Here is a 27,169-nt window from a genome sequence, read left to right on the forward strand (position 1 = left end):
GAGATAAATTTGGAAGATTGTATCCTGTTTCTCTTGGTATAGCAGCCGTCTCAGCGGGTAATATCACTGAATTTTTCCATTTTAGCAGAGGCTTAAATTCAGCCCCAAACAGGACTACCCCAGTTACCTAGTTGTAGTCGAATTCAATGCTCTCAAATTAAACGTATTCCGTGCATCAAAGTCTCGCCGTGGGCTTTTTTGGAAATAATTTTTTTTCGTTTAGGTTATTTGAATACTTAAGGTTCGTTAAGTCAAGCAAATTTTGCCATATTTTGACCGTAAATCCTTGTTTTAAATGTAAAAAAAAACTCTGGGGTAGTCAGACGTTAAGTTTCACGGATGCCGTGTCATGAAACTGTAAAGCATCTTTTACTCTTTTTCTTTTTTTTTTCTTTTCTTTTTTTTTTTTTCAATCGAATAAAGAACCTTTGTACTAGCTTTTCGTGTCACACAATGAAGATGACGTTGTACGGATTGCCCAAGAGTGTTGATTGTATTTTCATCCTATTTTTAGTCGCGCTTTCTAAAAAAGATGTCACATTCTTTGCTAGGCCGGACGGACGACAGACTCAGACAAATAATCCTAATTATTCCGTTAGCTAACTAACTATGTATATTAAAGTTAGATTCGAAGTTTTCTTAGCGAATGTGTTTCTTTGTCAAACTTGGCCTCAGGGTGACCCCGTTAATATATGCTACCCCCCTTTCATCCGGGAACTTTTTCTTGAAGCTGCGATCTGATTGGTTGTCAGCAGGTAGTAACGTGGTGGCCAGTGAAAGCATGATATTCGTGTTCGAGTTCATCTCAAAACCTTTCGCTTATTCACCGAAGGGGATTTTTTTCTCGACCTTTTTCCATTCTTCGAGTTTGGTAGACGGGATTTTTTGTAGGTTAGTTTTATGTTTTTGTGTTTGACCATGTTTTAATCGCGTTGTTGACCCTGTATGACATCAATTACTTCACTTGGAGCGCTTATGAAGGGCAGCCAAAATATCCTTCGTGTTTCCCACATTTCGCTTTTGTTCCCTTGACGTTGCAAACAAGCATGGACGTTACCACTTGGCGTTTGCATACTTAAATGCTGTTAAAGGGTACTCGACTTTTGAGGATTTTTGGAGACTTTATGGTCCAAATTGTTGAGGTTATCGAGGACAGGCATCAATTTGCACATATGAATCAACTAGTGAACACGAATTTTACTTTGTTATTGTGGACAAGTTTCCTACACCTGGCCTGACTTGGCATGAAAGCTTTTGTTTTTCCCTGCTCGCTCCACTTGTATGAATATTTTTTCTTGCTTCGTGGTTCTAACTCTCGACTGGAGGTTGTCACAGTAATTGAATCTGGTAGTAAACGAAGACTGTAAAGATAATAATAGGTTTTGACAGGGGGAATTTTTTTATCGGCTTTGAAGCTATGCCCGAACCGGCTTCGTCCGCGTATTTCAACACGAACACACTTAACTTTTAATTTAGAGTTGTTTAGGTGAACGCTTCCTTTCTTTATCCGATTGCGTTGCTTTTGAATAACAATCAACGGTTAATTCGAAGGGTTTTAGCCGTTGAAAATGAAAACCCTTCGAAACTGGTGAGCATTCCGTAGGATAGCCGGCCATGCAATGCAATGTATGAACGCACGGGAAATGTCGGGTTACGCTAAACTTTCGCTCGCGTTTCATTCATTCGTACCGACACATTTAAGTAGTGGAAGTTGGTGTGGTTTTTCCGTTTTCCGTCGTTTTGCTTTTCTCCTGTTTACATATCATATTACCATTAATTGACTCTCTTCTTCTTCAGTTTTCCAAGGATTAGAGTTGTTGGTCTTTAACTTGGTTCGTCTTTCGTGACCTTTTCTCTCTTTTCAGAACGGCTCCATTGACGGCGGCAAATAGAGTAGCCAGCTTTAAGAACCTATCCTCGCTTCCATGGCCGTTGAAGGAGACACTATCGAAAGGATTTACAAAGGAACATGATGGTGGGTAATTTCAGTCTTATCGGTTAAAGAGAAAAATCGGAGAGCGATTCTGCCTCGATCTCCGATGACCCATCATGGCGGATCCATTTCTGGGCATCTTCGATGGAGTCAATAACGGCTTGGACGAGTTAGGTCTTGGATCAACGCTCGGCTCAAATGGAAGCCAAGGAGGACAGATGCAAGAAAGGCTGCAGCATTCTGCGTCTTTTGGAGGATTTCAGGCACAATCACCGTCAAACTCGAATCAACCAAAGCTTCAACATTTCGATGAACGGTCATCCGCGTCACCATTTTTACCGCCCTCGCAGAAACTTCAGCACTTTAACGATCCGTTATTGTCGTCATCACCGCAACGATTTCATTCTCTGCAGTCGTCTTCCCAACAACAGTTTGGCGAATTTCGTCCACCATCGCAGATAAACATGTGTTGGCCGCGTGGCCAAACGTCACGAAGCTCTCCTAATTATACTGGATTTTCACAGGCATCTGAACAATCACCGTTTCGACAGCCATTTGGGTATGGGTTTCCGCGGTCGTCATCTCCGAGACTTCAACATTTTGCGAATCAATCTCCCATGAATTCCTCTCCAGATATCTTCCCATCTGGGGCTTCACAATCTCCTAGACTTCAGCACCCAAATCAGTCACCTTCGCTTCCTTATTCAGGTTCTTCTCCTAAGGGTACAAGCCCTAAGACGATGGAGTCAAATCAGCAGCAAAAGCAGAAGCAAATTAGTCCACAGCAAGCCCTCTTTAGACATCTTCAAGGTTCAGAAGGGAACCAGCAGCAAGTAGAACTAGGGGGCCAAGGTCGTTTACAGCACTTGGTATCTGGTAATACCGTGGATTTGGATCATAATAAATCTTCACTTCCTGGAGCAGCTGGGGATGGAAATTTCCCTTATAATCCTTTTCAAGGTGGACCTAGACCACCCATGGGTATGCATCAAAATTCTCCCCAGTCAAATTACAACTCACAACAGTTTCAAAATCCACAGTATGCTGCTTTCAATGGAGGAGTTTCCAGTGGAGCTGATCAAGATATGTTCAATCCTGGGAACCATAGTAATATGGCAACTCCTCAACAGCCAGGATTTACTTTTACTAACTTACAAATGTCAGACCCTCAGGACCTGATGCAGGTAAAGACGTCAGCTATCTTGCTTCAAATGCAGCGGATCCAGCAACAAATTCAACAGATGCGAGACATGGGGCAGCCATCTCAAATGCAACAGCTGCAATTTCAGTTCCAACGGCTTTATCAGATTTATGCCATGCAGCAGCAACAACGTGTGCAACCTAACTTTCAACCTCAAAACTATGACCAAATGAGGTTTATTCAACAGCAAAGGCAACAGGAGAAGGCCAATAGAATTGCTGTGGAGGCCATGGCCAAAGCAGCATTACAGAATAGTGATGGAAGGTCCATGATGCCTGGGTTTCCACCAATGTCATCAGGTCAGCGAATGATGACAAATCCTTCAGCAGTGAATACAGGAGCATTGGATTTTTCTAGGCATCCTATGCCAGCAGACCCTATCAGTCTGGGTCCTTCAATCGTATCTAAACCAGCACCAGTACGGAGCTCACAGACCTCAAGGTTCTGTTCTAGGCATTGTTTATGATTAAGTTTTTTTTCCCCTGATGTCTTCTTTGTTTGTGTTTTGTTTGTGTGTGTGCGTGTGTGTGAGCGCGCGCACGCGCATGTGCATGTGTGTGTGTGTGTTTAGGTGAAAGTTTTAATCTATTATGAAGTTACAAATTGTTAGTTTTTGTACAAAGTTACACTAGAGGTCATTTGTCTAGGTCATACAAGGATTAAACTCAAACTTTTGCCAATAATGTGATTACCACAATGATATTAAAACCACCTCTTATGTCTCAGCCAATATTTGATCGGTGCCCTCTGAGAATGCACTGAGATTACACAGATGGCACCTTCAATTCTTGACTTCACCATTGAAACACTTTTTTGTGACAAGCCTGAATTGAATTGTCTTTCATATATTATCGCAGGCCCCCAGCCACTGTGTTGGCAAAACCAGCACCTATACGAAGTAGGAAAGATTCATCTGATGCCGAACCTTCGCCTCCCAATTCTCCAAGTTATTTAGAAGAAGATCATGCCTCCAACATCACTGTAAGTCAAACCTGATCAAGATTGAGGTGGAATTTTTAGGCATTTTTGAAATTTGGTCTTTGCTTAAGATTTCCAAATTTTGTAACTTCTGGTAATTTATTTTACTGACTTGACTTTGGGACTATTTTCAGCGACGATCACTCAGAGAACGTAAGAAGAAGACTTACAAGGATGACTTTGATTACAACTTATCCGAAGAGGAGGGAGAGAAAGAGACTGCTGAAGGTGGAGTGCCAGCTACATTTCCAGGTGATAGCACTGGTCAAGCCCATATACCAGTGGGACCCGAAGTGGAAGAGACAACTACAGTTGAAAAGATATTGGCCATGAGAACAAAACAGGTAAGACGTCTCTGACTTATTCACCGATATAATTTAATTGTCAAATACTGTAAAGCAAAAATTTGATTTTTAAAAACTTTTTTAGGGTTTTATTTAAAGATTGGAATATTCTCTTTGCAGGATGAAGAATTTGGAAGTTATGAAGAATTCTTAGTGAAGTTCAAGAACTAGTGAGTTCAATTTTGGTGTTATTGGTGTTGGTTTGTTGGTGATGCTGAACCATCATCTTATCTTTTCATTTTGCTGTCCTTCAGCTCTTATCTTCATTGTGAATGGGCAACAGCAGAAAAATTGGCAAGAGGAGACAAAAGAATACACATGAAAATAAAACGATACAGAGCTAAGCAGCAAAACTCCATGGCCTTTTTCAGTGAGGTATGCAACCAAATTATTTTTGTTTTAAAATATTTAAGTTGTACTCAGTAGTTTCAGTAGCAGTATGGGACAATAGAATTTAGCTTTATCGGTAAATATGCATTGTGTTTGCCCACAGCTTGATGAGGAACCTTTTAATCCTGATTATGTTGAAGTAGACAGAGTACTGGATATGTCCACAGGAGTTGATCAAAACACTGGTGAGGTAAGTCAACTGGATAAACAGCAAGCAGTATTTGCATTTCTTTGTTAACCTGTGTTAACTTAAGTATTAGGAATCAAAGTTCATAGTTGTGTTTTGGTAAGAGGCATTTGCACATGTATATTTTTTGAAATGAAGTAAAAATGTTATCTCAGAGTTTGTCTTGAGTGTAAAACCCAGAAGGTTGAGTGTTTGACATGTGTGTTTTGGCCAAATATTCTGCAAGCATAGGAAGTAGTGCGTGACACTGTATCTAAAAATAAGCAGATTGTTTTATTTATGCTGTCATCATTATAGTTTAGGGGATAAACATACATTTATTCACTTGAAGGTCATTTGTGTGTACTCTAATCTCTAATCTCTGTTTGCTTCTAAAAATAAAATTAGCGGACTCTTGAGAAAGGAGTTTATATATGTGTTATCTTAATGTTTGATGTGAATTGAAACACTTGATATTGAAGTGCTGATGGTGACAATTATGCGGCACATGCTGATATTCTCACTATTGTCGGAGGATATTGATGTCTGCGGTAAAAGGGTCATGTATCAGTTATTTAACCAAAATGGAATCACTTACACAACTTTGATAGACCATGCTTCTCTTTGAAAACTTTATAATTGCATTTCCTTTTCATTGAGATTTTTATTATTTGAGTCAGACAGACAAATTGATAAGGGCTTTGTTCCTTCGAGTTTCATTCTGTTACTATTTGTTTCAAATCTTTAATTGATTCGCTGTGTTTAGCTTTTGTCTATGTGAGGCAGACATTAGACAATCAATTTTAGTGATAAGTAATGAATACCTAGGCCTTTCACAGATGGTGGTGATGATAAATAAAATCTTCACAGTTCAGCATACTTGGATTTCAATGTAATTATGAAAATAGGAACTCCTAGCTTCAAAGGTCACAGATGCGAAACAAGAGTAGGAAAAATGATATGAATTATGTTCTTTCATGTGGACTTTTCTCAGTCTATAGACCTTGTCAAGTTTTTTTACGGATATTGTTAGGTAACATTTCAATTAACTTAATATAGATTGTATTGCTTCTAAATGAAAGGAATGTTGTTTTTTTGGCTTTGCAGTAAGCCAGGTTCACCATCTATGTCTAAGAAATATGCAAATTTGACATGTTCCACCCTTCTTGAACATGAATAATTAATTCTGCCCTGCTTTTGTTTTATGAAATTTAGTATTTTTTTGGCTCACCATCGATAAATCTTTCCTATATTTAGTGGATATGTGTTATGAAGTTATTGACCATATTTTCTCTATCATAAAGTATGATTATATTGTTAACAGAATGAGAGAATTTATAGGGTGTTGTACCCTTGATTTTGTACACACACAATGTTTTCGTCTTGGATGTTTAATACATAAAATGTGCCATTAGACAGCAGGTTTGCTACAGAATATGATTTGGATGGACTATGTAGGGAATGGTGTAAATTTTCTCACATTACCTTGTATTGAGAATTTGCCAAGGCTTTTGAACTTGAATAAGATCATTGCAACCACTCTCTTCGTTAATTGTGATCTTGGAGTTGATATGCGTCTACAGTGACAGTATGCCCTTGACATTTTGATCTGCCATCTGTGTTTGGATATCACTCTGGTGTTACGGCGGTGCTTGAGAGTAAATATATGATATGGTTCAAGTAGTACCGTTTCTGATTGTTTGCCTGGTGAAATAAGGACCATAACTTTGTCCTGTAATGTATAATCCTGTTTTGCCTTCTGCTATAATCAATCCCAGTGACTCTTGTGAACTAGAAAAATACTCTTTTGTGTCATCTCCGAAATTGCAACTGCGCATTTCCTGCAGGTGTTTATACTGTCTGGTGCATTGCCCGTGGAGGCTTGTTTTGGTGGATAGAAAATTGATGTTATTTATAATGATGGGAGCTTTGATATTGTGTAGTTTATTTCACTGGGAAGACTTAATTTGTATTTTTCTTGTCGTGAATGTGATTTGTACACTGTTGTTGAAATTTCCTTTCATCGCTGAGTTTGACAAATCCTCGTCACCATAGGGTGTGTAATTTAATTACACAAAGCTGATATATGCAGACCTTGATTTGAGAAATTGCTAACACCAAATCATTCATTGCTGATTGCGTCTGTATCTGTTACTTATTCCAGTGTTTTAATAGGACAAATACCCTTTCTTACACAGTTAGCTAGTTTTGATGCATATTGTGTCTGTTTACACTTACAAATTTATCAGAGCAACAGCCTGAATAACGTTTTGATATCTTGGAACGTCCCTTTTTCCTTCTTCATTGCTCCCTCTACTTGTATTTGCCCATTTTTTTTTTTTTTGTTTCAACCATTTGGTCACTCCTTAAACTGTTATTTGTTGCAAATGGTAATAGGAGTGTTATTAAACAATTATTTAGATGAAGCTCAGAGTTGTTTTGGTTAAATTGATTAGTCTGTTGAGAATGTTTTCCTATATTTCCAACTTCCTCAGACATTCATAAGAGCATCTGCTTAAACTTTCCTTCTATAAATTTAAGATTATAAAACATCAGGAAACTGCACAGCAGTCTTCTTTTTTTCAGAAATTTCCTTTACCATCAAGATCAATGTTTGTAGGGTTATTCAAGCATGATTTTCTTTAATAGTCTTTGTCCATCCAGAATGTGTTTTTCTCTACAACTGTAGTTTGGGTACCTAATTAAGCCAAGAGGAAGTATTGTTCAGGGTGTCAAGATCTTTGTAATTCTTTGATTGACACAGTACATTGAAATCATTGTCAGAAGCTGCTAGACAAGAATGAAAAGGAACAGTGATTATGAATGTAATTCTACCATACTAGTGAATTGCTAAATCCAGAGTTGAAGGGAGTAATTTGGGCTTTTACTCATTGATTTATTGTCTTTTACTACAATTTTCAAAGGAGGTTTTTTGAAAAAAAATTCATTGTTATTTGTTTTTGATTTATGACAGTGATATGTTGAATCTCCAAGAAAATTTGTTGCTTGTCAGACAAGTTTCTGAACTCAATTTCAGAGCACTTCACTACAAGCATACAAATACAACATAATTTCAAAATTGAGTTTGTGCCTGGTGGCATTCTGTTTTGTTGGGTTTAAACTTTTTAAAGCAAGCTAGAAGATGATTGTCTTTTGGGAAGAGATTGATCAATTCCTATTTGTAAAAAGTCATTTTAACAGTATTGAAAATATGCTAAATTGATATACTGACTTTGGCAATTTGTCCATATTTTTTCAGCCTGTATGGAGTATAGTTATTTAAATACAAATTATTTTTCTCACTTTTACAGCCAATCACCCACTACCTTGTTAAATGGTGTTCACAACCTTATGAAGAAAGTACTTGGGAAATTGAGGTAATTGGTACAGAGAAAAATCATAAGACTGTCTGGCTTTACATTTATCTGGTTGTCGTAACTGAACTGTTTGAAGTCCTGACTTAAACATAGCATAGCATAGTTACAATTTTTTGCTCATTGTTCAATGTCAGGCTGATGTTGATGAAACAAAAATCAAGCAGTTCCACAAACTCAAGGAACATCCGCCTATGGCTCTAAGACAGGTAGGCTTTTTGCTCTGTGCTGTAATGTTGGAATCCTGTCCAATGTCAACTTGTAGTGCTCAATATCTCAGCCACTTGAGTTTTTGTGCATCTACATGTATATCTTGCCTTATACTGATGCTTGGAGAAGAGCATATTAGACTCCTTAGGCTTACATTGTAATGTTATCTGATTTTTATTTACCCTTTAAGCAAACCTGTTCAATCTTTCATGAAGAAACAATTTAAGAAGTGTTATGGAATGAATGGGCAAAGTGCAGGAAAAAAAATGCACAAAAACTCTAAAATTTGGTGCTTAAACTGATTGTAACCAGTTCTCTTAGTGGCATTTTCCAGCCAAAAATAATTAAGTTAAATATCAAAGTGGAAGTGCCTCTCTCAAGTAACAATTTCTGCAAAATTATCATATTTGTAAAGTGCCAGATTTTTGCGTGACAGAGAGTGGAAAGCTTTCATGATAAACCACTTCTTATAGGAAACCACAATTAATTTTTGTGTGCTTGTGGTAAGTTCTGCCATTTTTAACCTCTTGACATGGTCTGACCTTAAACACAAACATCAGTCTGGTAATGAGATCCCTCTAAGGCTAGTGTGACAATATGCAGGCCTGATAATCTTCTTGAATAACCAGACATGTCTTAAAATAAATCAGTTTGAGGTTAAAGATGATTTCGTACGTGGAATAAAACCCTGAACTTTCTGTTAACCATGGCTTAACATGTACACTCCTTGTGTTAATGACCCAGACTCCTAGAAGTAACCAAATAGGGGTATCTGGTTTTTTTTTTTTTGTTTTGTTTTTTTTTAATGCAGTTCCGCCCTCGCCCATACCCACATGAGTGGTGCAAGATGGCTGCATCGCCAGTGTATAAAGAAGGAAATACGCTACGTGACTATCAGCTTGAAGGTGTTAATTGGCTCACCTTTTGCTGGTGTAACAGGTACATGATTCTCAATAGGTGGCATGAAAAACTTTTTGTTCCTTTGTGGTCTGAAATGTGGAATTTTTTCAAGAAATTTCATCGCAAAAGAACAGTGTCAAGTAACAGTTAAACAATAAAACAACTCAAGCAATCGAAAGTAGTGCAAGAATTCTGTGTAGTGGGGAGAGAATTTGGTTATCTATTTTACCTTTGAGAAAATCTTGTAATGTGCAGCTTTCTCACTAGAGTTGATTGCTTTCCTTTCCTGTTTTACATCAAAGCAGACTGAAGTAGTTCTTTGTGCATGGTACTTCTATTATGATTTTTTACAGGCAGTGGAAATATATTTAGAGTAATTATGTGGAAAAACAAAAGAGTTGCAGGTCAAATGGCATTTGGAATTGATTAATTACTGTATTGTAGACTTAATGGAATGGATTCTAATGTTTACTTGCAAATTCAATGTTTGTTGACATTTTTATTTTATTTTTAAACTTTTAATTCAGGCAAAATTCCATTCTAGCTGATGAGATGGGACTTGGAAAAACTATTCAGTCCATTTCATTTCTGGTTGAGATGCAGGTAAGTTGGAATGATGTTTGCCTTAAAGAATTTTTGGCTCAGGACACCTTTGCAACAAGTATGATACAAGAGCAAGGAAGGGTGTCTTTAAATCTATGTGATCTATTTGCAGTTTTGGTTGGTTGTTAAAACCAAGCCACTAGACTAGTAGTAGTTTTAAAAAGGACCAGTTATAGTCTACAGTTGGAGTAAGTTGTTCATAAGAAGACCCATAAATTGTCGTTTTTGTTTCTGTTTTTGCAGCGGTATGGTGTCAGGGGTCCATTCCTTGTAATTGCACCTCTCTCTACAATCTCCAACTGGCAAAGAGAATTTGAGACTTGGAGTGACATTAATGCTGTTGTCTACCATGGAAGGTAAGTCCTCAACATATCTAAGTATTAAAAAACATAATTATTTTTCAATATAAGGTTAGAATATTGAAATCGAGAAACTCAAGGAAAACTGGCTAGATAAGATGTTTCTGCTGCATGCATCACTATATTCTATTAAGACTGCACCTTTGATTTACATGTGGCCTTTTTGTATTCTAGTGCGTCAAGCCGTCATTTGATTCAAGAATATGAATTTTACTTCAGAGATGAACATGTAAGTGACCTTTGCATACATCACAAAATAGTTGAGTGAGGTCTTTTTTTACAGAATTAAGATAGACAAATACCCATGTCTATAACATTTTATTCAGTGATTAGAATGCAGTTGATTTCTTAACCCTCACTCATTAGCATGTTATCATGAAACTGTATGATCTGAAGATGTTTGTGAAAGGTGTCATTTGATTTTGACAGGTGTCTTATTCAATTGTGAAATTTTGCAGCACTGACATTTATACTGTTTGATAATTTTTCAGGGCCAACCCATTCCAGGATTGTACAAATTTGAAGCAATGGTAACAACATATGAAATAATCATAGGTATGAAGATTTTAAATTTTTTGGTACAACCCCTTTTTAATCATCCCACTCAAAATAGTTTCCTTTCCTAGGATAAGAAATTTGTAAGGTTTGCCATTCCATTCAATCAAGCTGAGAATTGTTTTATGTGGAGTTTGGGATATAGAACTATTTTCTGTGTGAGAAATAGATATTAATGGTAACAATGCTGTACCCTATTTCAATCTTTCCATAAGCTGACAACATGCAACTGAGTGCAGTGCCTTGGAGATGTGTGGTTATTGACGAGGCTCATCGTTTGAAGAACCGTAACTGCAAACTGCTGGAAGGACTTAACAACCTCAGCATGGTATTAAAAAACTACTTTTTTTGTTCCTTCTTGTTTAAGGAAGTTACCATTTGCATACACTGTAAGCTTGTTCCCATATTTAAAACAGTCAAAATGATACAGTATAAAACAGGGAAAGTCTGGGAAACTTTTCCAGAGGCTAGTTGAATTGTCTTGTCACTTGCAGAAATAACTGCTTTTGTCGAATCTTAATAAAGGCTTGAGAGCAGTATAGGTTGTTGACTTGAATGGTGGTGGCTTATCCAAATAACTGAGAAAAGTTTGGTGAGTTCAGTGGGGTGGAGGAGAAGTCAGTCCTGTGTGGTCTTATGGATTGGTTTTGATGACTATACACTTCATATTGAGTAATGAAGAGAACCTATTTACCTAAGCCACTGCCATTAATGAACTGAATGTAGATATTTAAACAAAAATTAATGCAGTTATTTAGAGAACCTATTTACCCAAGCCATTGCCATTAATGAACTGAACGTATATATTTAAACAAAAATTAATGCAGTTATTTAGACACACTGTCCTGTTTGTTTCTTTATTTGCCTTTTTGTTGATAGGAACACCGAATACTACTGACGGGAACCCCTTTGCAGAACAATGTAGATGAGTTGTTTAGTCTTTTGAACTTCCTGGAACCAGCACAGTTTCCTTCCCAGGTTGCCTTCCTTATGGAGTTTGGTGACCTTAAAACTGAGGCTCAGGTTGAGAAACTCAAACAGGTTCGTCAACAACTTTTAATTTGCCAAAGGAAAAATTTTCTTTCGATACTGTTCTATTATTTTCTCTGAATAATGGCTTCATGTGATGGAGGCTTCTATTTAAGTCAAACTGAGTATTTATAGCACTTTACATTTGTCCATGTTGTGGTATTTTCCTGGTCTCTTTTTGGCCTTTATTTATTTATTATGAGTAGTACTGGTTGTTTTTTGTTTCTTTTTTGTGTGGAAACTAAAGTTTGAGCCAAGAAGTAAGATTAAATAAGAGCATCCTTACGCATACTCTCAGGAATGGGTAACTCAATATGTTTTCTGATCACTTTTAATTTTTTTTTACATTTTCACCAGCTTCTAAAGCCAATGATGTTGAGAAGACTTAAAGAAGATGTTGAGAAAAACATTGCACCCAAAGAAGAAACCATCATTGAGGTGAGATGTTTATTTCTTCCTTTTGTGCTATTTATTATTACATTAATCAAGAAAAGCCAGTTTTGAAAATCTTTGTCTTTGATTGATTTATACCTATAGGTTGAACTTACCACCATACAAAAGAAACTGTACAGGGCAATTCTTGAGCGCAACTTTGCCTTTTTAAGCAAGGGAGCAACATCCAGTGCAAATGTACCAAACTTAATGAACACCATGATGGAACTCCGCAAATGCTGTAATCACCCTTTCCTGATCACTGGAGCTGAGGAGAAAGTGCTTGCTGAGCATAACTTGTCATTGGTTGAGAAGACAATCAAGCATGTAAACATCATGATTGACGCTTCTGGAAAGCTGGTGCTTATTCATAAACTTCTACCAAAACTGAAATCCAGTGGGCATAAAGTCTTAGTTTTTTCGCAGATGGTTCGTTGTCTTGACATTTTGGAAGACTATCTTGTTCACATGAGGTATCCTTATGAGAGGATAGATGGGCGTGTGCGAGGAAACCTGCGTCAGGCAGCTATCGACAGGTTCAGTAAGCCTGACTCTGATCGTTTTGTGTTCTTGTTGTGTACCCGAGCTGGAGGTTTGGGAATCAATCTGACAGCAGCAGATACTGTTATCATTTTTGATTCTGACTGGAATCCCCAGAACGACATTCAAGCTCAGGCAAGATGTCATCGTATTGGGCAGAGCAAGTCTGTCAAGGTTTACAGGCTCATTACAAGGAACTCTTATGAGCGTGAAATGTTCGACAGGGCAAGCATGAAATTGGGTCTGGATAAAGCTGTTTTACAGTCCATGAATACCAAGGAGAATGCAAGCAATAATGTAAGAGCCAAAGTGTTAGAGTATTCAGTAGTAGTTAAGCACTGTAAAAGGTGTGCTAAGGGACTCTATACATGAAAGAACTCTAATGTGTTTGTTATGCTTTGAGGTCAGACTACAATAAATACTTTTGGTACCTCTGGCCTTATTTGTGATGTTGGTTTGAGTGCTGCTGCAGTCAAGCATTTTACAACATTTGGCTACAGAATGTGCCTATATTTTAGTGGTGCAGAGATGATGGTCTAACTTTAATCCCAGTGATTCAAGTTAAATTTTCCATTGTTTCAAGACTGAATAACTGGGAGGCATTTTATTGAAACAAAGGAAACAAAATAGGTTTTTGCTTTGAATGAAGGATGTTGTCAGGGAATTTAGCATTACAAATTCTACCCTATGTTTATTTCAAAATTAAATTCAAACTATAGCTAAGCAGGTTCTTTGTGTTCTGCAGCAATCATTGTCTAAAAGAGAAATTGAAGACTTGCTGAGAAAAGGTGCCTATGGTGCAATCATGGAAGAAGAAAATGATGACAGCTCCAAGTAAGTGTGTTCCGCAAAAGTGTCAATTACATAGAGAGGTTTCCTAGCAATGCACTTACATGTTCCTTCCTTTAATTTTTTAATTTTATTTTAGATTCTGTGAAGAAGATATAGACCAAATTCTTGAACGCCGCACACAAGTTATCCAAATTGAGTCTCAGGGGAAGGGATCAACTTTTGCCAAGGTAAAGAAGAGGCTTTCTCTTCAAAATTTTATAAGCTGTCTTTTTTTTTGTAGTTGCTATTATTATCCCAGCCCTGTTTTCTTGTGCACAGTCACTAAAATTATCATTATCTTGTGGATCATTTTGTAGGCAAGCTTTGTGTCATCCAAGGGTGAAGAGGACATTGACATTGATGATCCTGACTTTTGGCAAAAGTGGGCTAAGAAGGCAGAATTAGACGTTGATCTCATGAACAAGGCAAGTCATGAAGGCCATAGCCAGCCTATATTTAACAAAGGGGAATGTTAACTTTTTAATGGGCAAAAAGGCCCAATGAAGTGTGGTAATCAATGTTTTATTTGTGATTTTACATTATGTTGCTTTACTTAATTTTAGAGGCCAGTTTGCAAAATTTTCCCACCAGAAGTGTAGTAGGCTATATGCTTTGAGGCATATAGTTTTACATATATATCCTTAAAAATTTGACTCTTTGGATTAAAAGTACAAAAACAGTTAATGTAGCTACCATTTATGTACTGACTATAGCTTACATTATTTTTACTTCTAGGACAATCGTATTATTGATGCACCTCGGCAAAGGAAGCAGACTAAGCGATATGGCAATGAAGATGGGGATTTTGAACTGTCAGACTTGGACCTTGAAGAAGATGATGAAGCACCTTTGCCAAGGAGATCATCCTGGACTAGGGTAGAATGTTTCAGAGTGGAAAAGAACTTGCTTATTTATGGGTATGCAGTGGAAATTACTCTATGTTAGGTTCTGTCCCCAAAGAATGCTTGATTGATTGATTTGTTATCGTTCTTATTCATGGTTTTTCTAGCTGGGGTCAGTGGAAAGATATTATTTCTTCAGGAAGATTCAAAACAAAGGTCTCTGAAAGAGATGTCGAAGCCATTTCACGCACAATACTAGTCTACTGCCTCCACCACTACAAAGGAGATGAGAAAGTGAAGTGCTTTATCAGAGACCTTGTCAAAGCTTCTGTTACACGGGAAAGACTTCCTAGTGAGGAGCGAGATGCCACATACACACCCTTACCATTGACTGGCAAGACAAAGACAAGGAATAAGAAAGGAAAGAGTTCCAACAAGAACAAAAGTGCCATTGCCCTTCTTGAAGTTGGCAGTGAGTGGCGCACATGTGACCCAGAGAGCATCATATTGGATGAGGGTTATAAGAAACATTTGCAACACCACTGTAATAAGTAAGAGAGCTTTTCAATCAAATGTTCAGGAATAGACTAACCACTTAACTCCCAGGAATGTTCAAGAAGCAATTTACCTTTTCCATATCAGTGTATTGAGAAGCAGGGAGTTGATGAGAAATATGAAAAATCTCAAGGAAACAGTTTGTAATTTAACACAAAATTCTTGGCTATAACATTAGGAGTAGTATATGGTAGACAATAGAGAGAATTTATTTTGTGATCTTAGAGTGACAGTGATATAGAGATTTTGGTTGAAATAGCTGTAGTTTTCTTATTTTTGGTTCTTATGGTCACTAAAGGGGCAAAGTATTTGGTCTAAGTCTTAATCTTGGAGTGGAGGCACTTCTATTTATTCTGTTTGTTTGTGTGTCATCTGTGCCTACTTTAAAACTTAGCCAACTGTGGTTTACAAAGAATTTTGCTAGTTCAGTTAGTTTCAAACATTCTGTCTTATTTGTCGTTAAGGATTCTGCTGCGTGTCAAGCTGCTTTACTTCCTAAGACATGAAGTGATTGGAAAACTTGGACCAAAGATAAAGGAGGGGTGCAATGCAAGGTAATGCAACTTGAATATCAGTCTTGAATTTTTGAGAATAGGATTTTGTAATTCTTGAAAGGATTAATTTTCACTTTATTATTATTACTGCTTTTGTTATAGTGCAATGATATTGTCAGGACCTTGTTTGCTGAAGATTTTTTCATATGTGTTCAGTATAAACTGGTAACATCCCGAGATATATCGTGTTACATGGCAAAAGAAGACAGAGGAGGCTTTCACTGAGGCCTTTTGAAAAAAGGAAATAGAATTTCACAATAAAATCTTTCTTAAAGAATACCTCTAACATTCTTTTGTTATTTTGTATGGGAGGACTTACAAGCCTAGAAGACCCATTATTAGATGGAATCGATTAGATTAGAATAGCAGTAGCATATTGGATCCTTAGTGCAGTTGATTACTACTATTATTATTTTTTTCAGTGAGTTAGACATAACCATTTACCCCCCTGAAGGAGATCCCCCAGCCAATTGGTGGGATGAAGAGTGTGATAAGTCACTTCTAGTGGGAGTCTACAAGTATGGTGAGTGTGCCGATGATGAGCTTCCTTTTTAAACACAAACAGTGGAAGTGAACATTGTTCAGTGTTTAGTCATGTAATGTTCAGTTGTTTTAATACCTCTCCAAATGGAAGTAAGTGGCTATAATTGTGGTTTAGAGTTGAAGGTAGTCATTTGAAAACCTTCCTCTTTCTCACTGTGTTCTGTTTTCCTCCAAGGGTATGAGCATTACAAGACAATAAGAGCAGATCCTAGCTTGTGTTTTCTCTCAAGAGTTGGCCTTCCTAATAATATGAATGAATCTATGACTGGTGAACCTACTGATCCAGATGATAGGTGAGTTCATTCTGATTTAAAACCTGTGGCAGAATTATAGCTGTACACAGATATTAAGTGGAAAGTACATGTATATCATTCCTCCCCATTTCTGGAAAAATGTATTCTGGCAAATAATTTCTCCTCACACTCTAAATATGAAGGATTTATTTGTATACCTAAACTGAAGCATCCTTGAAATGATGCAGAAACATGTTAGACTACTGAGACACAGGAAGAAAATTGATCAACTGATCAAGGATGTTAGTTGCAAGCTGGTTTTAGCCGCCAGTTTAGCATTTACAAAGGATTTTACGGTTCAGTAGAAATTTTCACTTCTAACGGTATTAATGTCTCTCTTTGTGAAGAGATGAGGATGATGGTGATGCTAACGATGACCCAGACTATCAGCAACCATCCAGTCTGTCGCAGAAAGATGATGACAATGATGATGACGAAGATGACAAGGTACAGTGGATTTTCAGAGTTTGACTTCTTCATTTTCGATACTACAGACCTCTGGTTAGCAAGGGTCATAGGAATTACTTCACCTCTTATATTACAAGTTTCCAAAGTCTTAAATAGCTCTTGAACACTCCAGGAACTTACTTCGACCTTATCAGTCCTGAATACTGATTTACTGTAATGTTAATCAGATTATGTGGGATTGTAGCATCAAAACGATTGCTTATGCAGTGACCCTTTTACTCCCAAAAGTGATTGACATTTAGCTTCTCCTTACAGTATCGATACATTATACAGTAAACGGGTAATGTGTATACTTCTCAGGTAAAAGTTTCGATCTGATATAACCTCAAATACTCTTAACAAGGACATGTGGAACAGCTGGAGGGCAAAATTAACAATCACATCTTGGGAGTTGAAGGGTTATTGAAATGCAACGTTATCTCTGTTACCCTGAGTTTCTAAGGTTAAAGTTAAAGGTTCAGTGTCATAGTTATTTAACAACTTTTCTATTATATTGTAGGACACTGTGTCCGCTGTATCTTCACCTGGCACTCCGCGTAAAGCAGACAAGACCTATGATGGTAGTGTAGACTTCTTGTTTATTTTCCCACACTATTTTTGAGAAGTACTTCCTGTTCTGATCATCACATCAAGCACACAAACACATTATAAATTTTACCTTTCTGCTTTTTCTTCAGCGGCTGCAGGTGAAGTTAGGGGCAGTACACGTCTACGGTGGCCGACATCATCTGATTTGAACACAAGGTTGAGGAGAATCATTGCAGGTTATCAGAGAGTAGTGAAAAAGCAGGAGCTGAAGAAAGCAGCAGCCGAAAAGGTGTGTGAGTACTCTTTTAAAGAAGTAAACGTACCACGGTCTTAGATATCTGGTGGGAAAATGTTGGTGTGTTTAAGGTCTCACTCTTTAGTTTGATCGTTTTAAATAGTGGAAGGTGATGGATTGTCTATTTGTCTGACTTGATGGTGGATTGTTTATTGCTTTATAGGAACGGGAAAGAAAGGAGAGATTTGAAGAGGCTGTCAGGCAAAAAGAATTGAAGAAAGCTGAAATGGCTCAAAAGTATGTCTGTACACAAGTATTATTTTACCTGGATTTAACTTAGTAAACATGGTAGAGTTGGGGCTTGAATTGCTGTTGCTGGAGTAGATGACATCCTTTACTCGCCCATTTGGTGCACTTTTCTACGCACAATTATTTGAGTCTTTCCCATTTTGTCACATTCCTTCATATAAATTTTTTTGAAACTGGCATTGCATTGACCCCCACTTTGGCATCTTTGTGCAAAGATCTGAGAAAAGGTTGATCATGGCACCTAATGCTGCAAGCTTATCCTTATTTTGAGCTCTTAGAATTTACCCACTTCTTTTTTCTTCTCGAAGGTGGTCAAAGCGAGAAGAGGTGGACTTTTATCGCACAGTGTCCACGTTTGGTGTGGAGTTTAATAAGAAGGATGGAACTTATGACTGGTCACGATTCAGGTAGTTTTACGTTAAGCCTACATGATCAGCTTCTGTAGTAGTGTTTACCTATTAGGTTGGGCTTCTGCACTACAGTCGATGATTATAATCTTTGCTGTTCACATCCTGAACTACGTGATGACAAAACCTTACCTACAATGAGACTGTGGTTTCCGTATAGTAAAAGCGTCCTCACCAACTCATTTACTTGTTACCTGTCAGAGTTCAGCCTTCCACGCTCCACTAAGTTTGACATATATAGTCTGAGTTAATAGTGTACTTGCTGCTTTTTCTTGCAGACGTTTAGCTCGTTTGGACAAGAAGAATGACGAGAGGTTGACACAATACTACCTTGACTTCATGGCCATGTGTAGAAGAGTTTGCGGCCAAGCTACAGAGGAAGATGCTGGAAAAGGTGAGTAAAATACTCACTGAAATAAGCTACTGCTTGATACAAAGCTCATGAGAGAGATCGTTTTTTCCTCTGCTTTGTTTCAAGCGTGAGAACTTATTCACAAGAGTTGTACACTGTAGGTCTTATTGTTTAATGTTTTTAAATCGAAGAATAACCGCATTGTAGACTTCACGCACAGCTCTTATATATGTGTACCTCATATGGTCTCGGAGCTGTCTAATCACACCCAAAATTGGTAAAAGTGCGTCTTCTCGTATCCTATCTGATATTCCTAAGAAACAAATTGTAATGGTTTTAGTTATGCTTGTTGAAATGTTGTGTTCACCGTAGCATTGCTGGAGTGATACTTAAACGTTAGGGGTTCAAACACAGTGGAACACTTTTAATATTTATTGAGACTGCAACCGGGGTGAAAGTGTATAGTCAAGGCATGTTCTTAACGTAGATCACTGCTTACGTTAAAGGTACAGGTGTGGAAGCTATTTCAGAAGAACGAGCCAGTAGAAGTCTTTACAGAATACAGCTGCTCTCAAAGATCCGAGAGGAGGTAAGATATTTTCTTGTGGTAGTATTCACTTGAAGCGTGAAAATAGCAAACAGTACATACTTACACACAACCATGTTTTAGCCCGTTGAAATTGTCAGTTAGAAAGTATAGAAAGTCAGTATTGAATCTCTGGTGAATTTCTTGTGCAGGTTCTGCCTCACGAGAAGCTAGACGAACGCCTTCAGCTGGCTCAGCCTTCTTCCAGTTTCCCTGACTGGTGGCAGTGCGGCAAACACGACAAAGACTTGTTACTTGGGGTGGCAAAGTATGTAAAGAAATAGGGTAGTTTAGTGTTATATACCACCGACGCAGCACCACAGCCTCTTTAGAAACTTACCTCCTTTATTCATATGTAAAGAGATAATTATTTTGCTAGGCCCATTTAATTCAATCAACTCATTTTTCGTTTTTGTTTATTTTGTTTTGGTGTTTTTGTTTTGCTGTCTGAGAAGGTATACCACACCATCCCAAATGCGTTTTATTAGTATTTTTTTCTGTTAGGTTAAGTTCCTTGTTTTGACCTAAATCATAACCTTGTGGACAGTTCCTCTCATAGTCAATCTTCTAGAGAAGTAGCAATTGCAATTTTCATATAAAGTCAGACCTCATAGGTTGTCTGATGAGTAAGGACGGAAGTGTTCATTTTCGATAGGTAGTTCTTCTGTTGATGTGAAGGTCATTTGTCGTTGTCTTTCTGAACTGAGATTTGACTTCGTCATGTTTGTAGACATGGGATCAGTAGAACAGATTTTAATCTGCTGAGTGATGCTGAACTGTCATTTATGGAAGTTATTTCCAAGTTACCTTCAAATCCCGGAGGCCTACTCGTGAACAAAGGTACAGGTTTGCAAACTAAGTAATATGATCCTTTCCGTCGCTGAATATGTGAAGGTACATCCTTTTTTCCCCTCTTTACCTGTTTTCTTTCTTCCAATTTTCCTCTTTTTTTTCCCCTTATACCAGTGATAGTCATTTTTCCAGTGTTTATTGGCTGCTTGTCACCCACATTTGATAACTACCAGTAGCATAAAGAAATTTTATTCACGTCGTTCTTTCTTTCTAGTTCCTGGAGATGAGAAAACACCATCCCCAGCAGGAGGTATGAAGACAGAATCTTCACTTCCATTTGATCGCTTCTCACCTCTCGAAAATGATCTAGGGGATGGACAAGGTGACCAGCCAATGAAAAGCTTGTCTCAGCAGCTACCTGATTATGGAACACCATCCGAAGAAGTGCTGTCATCACCCAGCGAGAAGATGCCTAAACCTCCTCCCCCCGAATCAACAGTACTAAGCTCGCCTTCAGTGAAACCTGACCCAGACGCTTCAGTGACTATGTCCTACGGGTCAGTATCCTCTGACCAAGATTCAGCAGCTCTTGCTCAGGGGCAGAGAATTGTCAAAGACGCTGCACCATCATTAGTTGTGGAACCTAAAATTGAGGACATGGAGGAGTCCAGCAGGCAGAACACCCCTACTCCTACTCAACTAAATCCAGGGGCAGGCCAAGATGAGGAGTCACAACTGAGCTTCAACCAAGACAACCAGTCCAGCGACACTTCCCTTTTCTCTGTTAGGTGGCCCAAGGTCAGTGGAGCTGGTAATTAGTTAGGGAACTAGAACACCAGCATTTCTTTAACGAACGGCGACCGAAGAATTCAATTTCTTCTTGGGTGCTCTGACATTGGATAATCTAGTTGAACGCCCTTTTTTTGCGTGTTTTAATCCAACAATGACATGCTTGAGAGTGGTCGCAAGTGCAGAGAAGAAAACTCTTAATTTCGAGCTGCCGTCCCCGCCACAGAAGTGTCTGGCGTTTCTATAAGTTCATGCATTTTACCCGCTCTCGATGTGCTTGGCCAATTTAATTATACTCCAATTTGTACTGAGTTCACTATGCTTTTCTTGCAACAGGACAAAGTCGTTATCCAGCGTCTGGATCAGCTCTGTGAGTGTGTGTTGAAAGGCGAATGGCCTATTGTAAGTAAAGTGGCAGACGCCTTACTTCAGAATCAGTTGGCAGCAAATTCACCTATGTCTTCAGGGTACCCGGGTATAGCAGATGTTGATATGGCTTCATTGCCACCTGGGTTTGCTGTTGGTGAGGATGGAGTGCCAGAAGACCCCTCCAAAGCATTTAAACTTAAGAGGGTTAGTTCAAACTAGCATTTAGAGTTAATTAGTAAAGACCGTATGTTTTATCTAGTATCAGTGAATCATAATACCTTTTTACACTTTGTCAACTCGACCGTCTATATTTTGCTGAGGAAAGCACGAAAACCAATAACACCTTCTCTACCTGTGTTGTTCTGTCAGCTTGATGGCTTAAAGCTTACCTTCAAGAAGAACAGGAGAAAAAGGAAAAGAGATGCAGGTTTGTTTACAAAATTGCAGCTTTTGTTGTTGTTGTTGTTTCTGTTTTTGGTGTTTTCTTGATCCCGTCCGAGAAGGTAAAAATGGTTGGCTGTACGTGTCTGGTCGCCATAGCATGTTTATAACATCAGCACAGGTGTTGAATTCTACGGAGTGACCTATGTTTGAAAGAGTGACTTGAATTTTTCATTTAGTCTTGACTTGGCACAACATTGTGATAGTTAATCAAGGTGTAATGTTGGCTAATCTTCCAGTTTCAAGCTGGCATTTAATAGATAATTTACCAACTTAGTAAGATGGAGAGGATTCGGTAAAGTTTGTTAAAAGTTGGAAAAAAATTTGAAAAGGTTAATTTTGGCATTACTTGAGAGCAGTTTGCTTTGCAATATTTGCCTTAAGGGTCCTCGTACTTACGGTTGTTCTTGCGTTGCAGAGATGAGTGAAGGCCTCGGAGAGGATGGAGGACCAGGTCTTCCGGAGCCAGGTACGAATTTATTAACCTCTTCGCTTTGAGAAGTGGGTGCGTCGACAGTAAACTTGACTAAAATCTGTTTCCCTTAAAAAGCACTCTGAAAGAAAAAAGCGCGGGAGTGCAAAACTGGACTTCAAGCTTTTAATATAACACAGTAAATTATGCCTTCTTAGCCTAAATCGATCCTTTTTAAAAAGAAAAAAAATCAATATACAACTACACCTTAGTCCCCGAAATGACACTGGTTAACCGTATGCGTTCCTCTTTCGGTAAAAAGAATAAGTCTCCTACTTGAATCTTATATTCTGTCTGGAATGTTAAGGTTATAGAAAAATGCCCGCTCAAGTTCACGATGGGGAATGGAACGAAGGCGTGATGAACTTGGAGGCCCAAGGCCACGACTTCAGGTGGGATGCCGCTCCCATTGGTGTGAAACCTCCCAGGAAAAAGAGGGCTTCCAAGAAAGAAAAAGGAGAGAAGCCCGAAAAGCCACCTGGGAAAAAACGAGGGAGGAAACCTAAAACCGATAAGCTCGGATCTGCGGGCAGATTGGCCGACACTGGTGGTGTAGCAATCCCACCTGAAGGCGCTGCCCTAGAGTGGACTGGGTTCTCTCTCTCAGGTAGAGTGGAAGGAGACATCAACCGAGTGTCTGTGATAGAGGAAACCAATGCTGGCCACGGGAGAACTGCTCTTCCAAAATCACCCCATGAAAGTGGAGCCAAACCTGCCTTCTCGACTTTTGCCGAAGAGGTATGTTTTTGATAAACTTGAATGAGTAAATTTCATAGCTACCTTTTTGGGTGAAGTTAACTCAGTGACGTCGTGGTCAGAAAACTGATGTCTGCACTTTTTCAGGATTATTTAAAAGGAAGTTTAGTCGATCAGAGATGAGACTCGTGCAGGATGCAGAAATTTTGAAATAGAACGGTTTTTTTTTATTTATAGTACAAGAACTCGTCGGGTTTAGAAAGTGACTCTCTTGGCACAAGCGGACAGGACGATACCGTCATCGTTATTGACAGAGAAACAGGACGAAAGGTTTGTGTATTTCAGTGTTTGGTCAGACCATTGCTTTCTTGTTGGGTGACAGAGGAATCTTCGATTCAATTTTAGTATTTTTTTTTGTTTGTTTGTCTGTTTGTTTCATGCTTTCTTGTACGTTTTAGTTGGTAGGAAATGTAGCGCCAAAGCTGTCGAACCTTGTGGAGTGGTTGCAGCTCAATACCAGTTACGACGTTGCTGAAGAGTCTGTAGCATTTGTGCGTAGCAAGGTAAGCTTATCACGGGAAAGAAATAATAGTGATAAAACGTTGAAAACTAGCCCAATGAGCAAATTGTTCCAGGAAGCTCGCTCCATCCTCTCGGCCAATCTGATCCAAGATAAGAGGCAGTCACCCCCTGGTCATTGGCATTTTCTCCCGCTCTAAGTCTGTTGGGTGTATTTGGTGAATAAACCCTTTCGGAGCGGCTGGTATGTCGGCTGATAATATCCGCGGCTTAGATATTGTCCGATAATTTATTATTTGGCCGAGAAGCGAAGCTACCTGGGCAAATTTACAATTTTGAGGACAATCTCTTAGCCAAGGACATTATCAGCTGACAAACCAGCTAGTCAGAAGGGGGTTTATTTATTTTATAGCCCTCACATTCATTTTCATATCGCGCGTCGACTGCCAATATAATATCCAGAGCAGCATTTAACTCTACGAAAGGAGTTTGTTTTTCTTACATGTAAAAGTAAAACGTGAAACTCTTGAGCTGGCTTTGTTTGTTTTCGACGGAAATAATCCTACGACTAATATCGACGTTAATGGAAGGGTTATTGCGTGATAACTTTTTGGCGATTTTGCCTCGCGTGATGTAAAGTAGCCAATAGAATCGCGAATGGTGGGTTATACTTACAACTATGATATCAGTATGCATATCCTCTATACTTTTCTCTATACAATTAACTTTGGTTTTGGTTTAACGACACTCCATCGAAAGCGCTCTGTCCATAGCTTAATGATTATGTGGGCGATCAACTTGGTATTTGATTCCAGTAGTGGATCATACAAATTAAGTTTTGGCTGCGAGTTAGAGTATGTCCTATTAACCAGCTAAGGAGTTGAGGTGGAAAAGAAGAAACTTAAATATGACAAAATGACGCTAGTGTTGAAATAAGCAAACAGCTGCTAGTGAATATATTTTTCTCTTCCGTTTCTTCGTTTATATATTTAAAGACTGACAAGTGTTGCTTATGGTTCATTTCAGGGTATTCTACCTTCATCTCTGCTAAACAGATTGTCCTCCGATAAGAAGTCTAAGCCTACCACACCCAAAGCATCTGGAGCGCAATCGTCACATCACTTACCTGGATCCTACAATGACATGAACTACGGTGCTTCGGTGCCTAAATCTCAGTTTGATTCATCTTCGTCAACGTCTTTGACCTCAACAGCCAAATCGGACTCTCACAACGAACCTGCCCGGGCCGCATTTCCTTACGACTCTTCCCACTTTGGAAACTTTTCGCATGCCATGCCGTTTGGCCCATTCGGTCACATGCCGCCTTATTACGCTTCTTATGGGATGGGTATGGCGCCAAATTCTCAAGGAAGCACTGCGTTTGGTGGCGACAGTGCTTTGTCGAAGCCGGCGCAGTCTCCAGTTAGTCCGAGTCGTTCGTCAGCGCATGTCGCTTTTAATAACTCATCATACTCGTCACTTTACGCAGGACAACAGCTTGGAAGTGGAACACAGGGATACCCATCTAATGCTTTTTCGTATCAACTTTTGAACAATGGTAATCATCCTACGGCATCTTCGCTGTCGCCAAAGGGAGATTTATTAGCTGACAATGCAAGCCACGGTTCCTCCAGTATGGGGAGCGACGTCTCCTCGCAAAGCAGCCCAGAGCATGACTGATTTAAGTGCGTTATTTTATCTGGGGAGGTTTTTGCAGCTTTTAAACATATCGCAAGGCTATGCCAACGGTTAGACTACTGTGAATTAAAGCCTAACCTTAATAGTAACTTCAGGTGTTTCTTAAATTGCTTTAAATGGTTGCGATAATAAGTATAGGGAAGGCCTTTGTATCGTTTATCGTAGCATAAGAATTTGTAGCTATTAATGAGCGGTAAATAAGTTGTCATTATGCAAATTCAGCTGGACTTTTTCTGGTAACTTGGAGCGTTTTACACTCAAATAATGTACGTGAATTTGCTTTGTGGTGTGAAAATTAGGCTTAAATCTTATCTAATCGACAGGGAAAGTCAAGAACGGATCAATGTTCGTTGCACAGCTGAAAGTTCGCAACTATTGCTTGGAGACCGTCACAGCCGAATTTACTGTAAAGAAAACACCTTGAAATAATACTTTATCTTCACTACATTCGTAATTCGCTTTTCTTTTCTTTTTTGTTTGATCTTTTGTGAGAAAGCGAGAGAGGTAGAGTTTGTTAATCATATAATTATTCTTATATACATATGCATGATTTATAGAAATATATAGTATACAATCTTGCTACGCCTTTAGGCATATTGTACATTTGAATTGACCTAAGCAAAACATCGGACGGTAATTTTTATAACAGCAGTCCTCTCTTCGTAAAAAACCGGATATCAGCTTTTTGGTCTCCTTATCTACAGTGAAAGAAGAAAAAAAAATTATGGAAACCACTCGGATACTGCAATTGGTGAAAGATTAATATATTGTGTGGCCGACCTGGTATTTATTTTGTGATCAGAATACGTGCGCAACTTCTGTGCGTCTTTTTGTACTTTTTATGGCCAACTTTACTCTTTTGTGGCTGACTAACTGTAAAATGGAATTCAATCAAATCAAGAAACTACCTCAGAGAACAGAAACTTATTTATTTTCACGAATCAACTTAGAACTGTCTAGTAGATGCTCTAAATTCGTATCTAAGTCCGGAAATTGCCCAGTTGACTGCTTAGTGTTTTTGGTTTTCTTTTAGGTTTTCTTTTTGGTTTTCTTTTTTGCCACTAAATATACCAAGGCCTGCGATCTAAATGCAAGAGAAAGTTAATACTTTATATTCTTGGTTAGAGCCTTTTCAGGGCAGTGTTGAAACCAATGTGGTGTGAATTGGCTTCGCTGTTCAATGTACTGAACGCCTTCTTGAAAATCAAAATTATGTGTTTGAATGAGTTTATTGCCTAGTTTAGTTTTTTTTTTGCCTTGTGTAATCTTTTTTCCATTGAACGGAGAGTGTTCCAGCTATGGAAAGTTTTAAGGAATGATTTTTGTTAACTCACGCAGTAAGGTAAAGGAAATAGAGAGCTCTTTCTCTAGATGTTACAATCATTGTAGGACGTTAGCATAGTAACGGTCTTTGTGGAAAGGGCGTGCTTGTAAATGTTGTCTAGTTTTGAGTGGTTTTGAGGGTCGCCACCTCAGAACCTTGATGACCCTGGACTGATCAAGTTGTTTGGACCAGCAAAATGGAAGCTGTTCTAACCTTTGTCTGTGTGAATATTCTAGTGGCTTTTAAATGAATCTTGAACTGACTGAGTTAATTTTGATATAAACTTGTCTGTATTTAATGGACTGTATTTATTAATTTGAATGAAATTTTTACAAATATTTTTAATAAATCTCTGCTGCTCTGGTGTCTCTTAACAGTCCTGACTCAAAGTGGCTTCTTTCATCTTCAATTGTTTACAAGCGTTGTGCTACTGTGAGTAAGCCGTGTAATAGAACTGCAACCGTTCTCCGACGCTCTTTCACAATGTGAATTGTTTAAGATGCCCATAAGTCTACTCAGTGCGGTTTCAAGGTTTCTTTTCATAAAAGTAGG

General features: G+C 38.5%; 1 protein-coding gene across 1 annotated transcript; it reads left to right on the plus strand.

Moving 5' to 3' along the window:
- Window positions 1-745: 745 nt before the first annotated feature.
- On the plus strand, window positions 746-27,005 carry LOC131772372 (chromodomain-helicase-DNA-binding protein 8-like). The gene is made up of 43 exons (XM_059088272.2): window positions 746-891; window positions 1,866-3,575; window positions 3,992-4,115; window positions 4,247-4,456; window positions 4,577-4,626; window positions 4,711-4,831; window positions 4,950-5,036; window positions 8,324-8,389; window positions 8,524-8,595; window positions 9,408-9,535; window positions 10,024-10,099; window positions 10,343-10,455; window positions 10,633-10,687; window positions 10,950-11,013; window positions 11,229-11,341; window positions 11,893-12,054; window positions 12,400-12,480; window positions 12,580-13,311; window positions 13,760-13,848; window positions 13,943-14,033; window positions 14,163-14,270; window positions 14,581-14,762; window positions 14,855-15,238; window positions 15,707-15,796; window positions 16,219-16,319; window positions 16,515-16,632; window positions 16,980-17,079; window positions 17,600-17,660; window positions 17,778-17,917; window positions 18,087-18,160; window positions 18,481-18,579; window positions 18,858-18,973; window positions 19,438-19,520; window positions 19,670-19,785; window positions 20,248-20,357; window positions 20,584-21,107; window positions 21,435-21,671; window positions 21,837-21,894; window positions 22,327-22,377; window positions 22,688-23,118; window positions 23,314-23,406; window positions 23,535-23,639; window positions 24,622-27,005. Exons 2-43 carry the CDS (start codon window positions 2,050-2,052, stop codon window positions 25,273-25,275), a joined length of 7,995 nt encoding a protein of 2,664 aa, XP_058944255.2. The 5' UTR covers window positions 746-891; window positions 1,866-2,049; the 3' UTR covers window positions 25,276-27,005.
- The last annotated feature ends 164 nt before the right edge of the window (window positions 27,006-27,169 follow it).

This window comes from Pocillopora verrucosa, chromosome 3 (genome assembly GCF_036669915.1).
Source record: "Pocillopora verrucosa isolate sample1 chromosome 3, ASM3666991v2, whole genome shotgun sequence".
NCBI classification, from domain to species: Eukaryota; Metazoa; Cnidaria; class Anthozoa; order Scleractinia; family Pocilloporidae; genus Pocillopora; species Pocillopora verrucosa.

Bases quoted from the DNA above. Each gene is read 5' to 3' on its own strand.
- LOC131772372 (XM_059088272.2), top strand. From the start codon at position 2,050: ATGGCGGATCCATTTCTGGGCATCTTCGATGGAGTCAATAACGGCTTG. The intron at 11,014-11,228 runs GTATGAAGATTT...TCTTTCCATAAG, and splicing joins AACATATGAAATAATCATAG to CTGACAACATGCAACTGAGT. The intron at 13,312-13,759 runs GTAAGAGCCAAA...TGTGTTCTGCAG, and splicing joins AGGAGAATGCAAGCAATAAT to CAATCATTGTCTAAAAGAGA.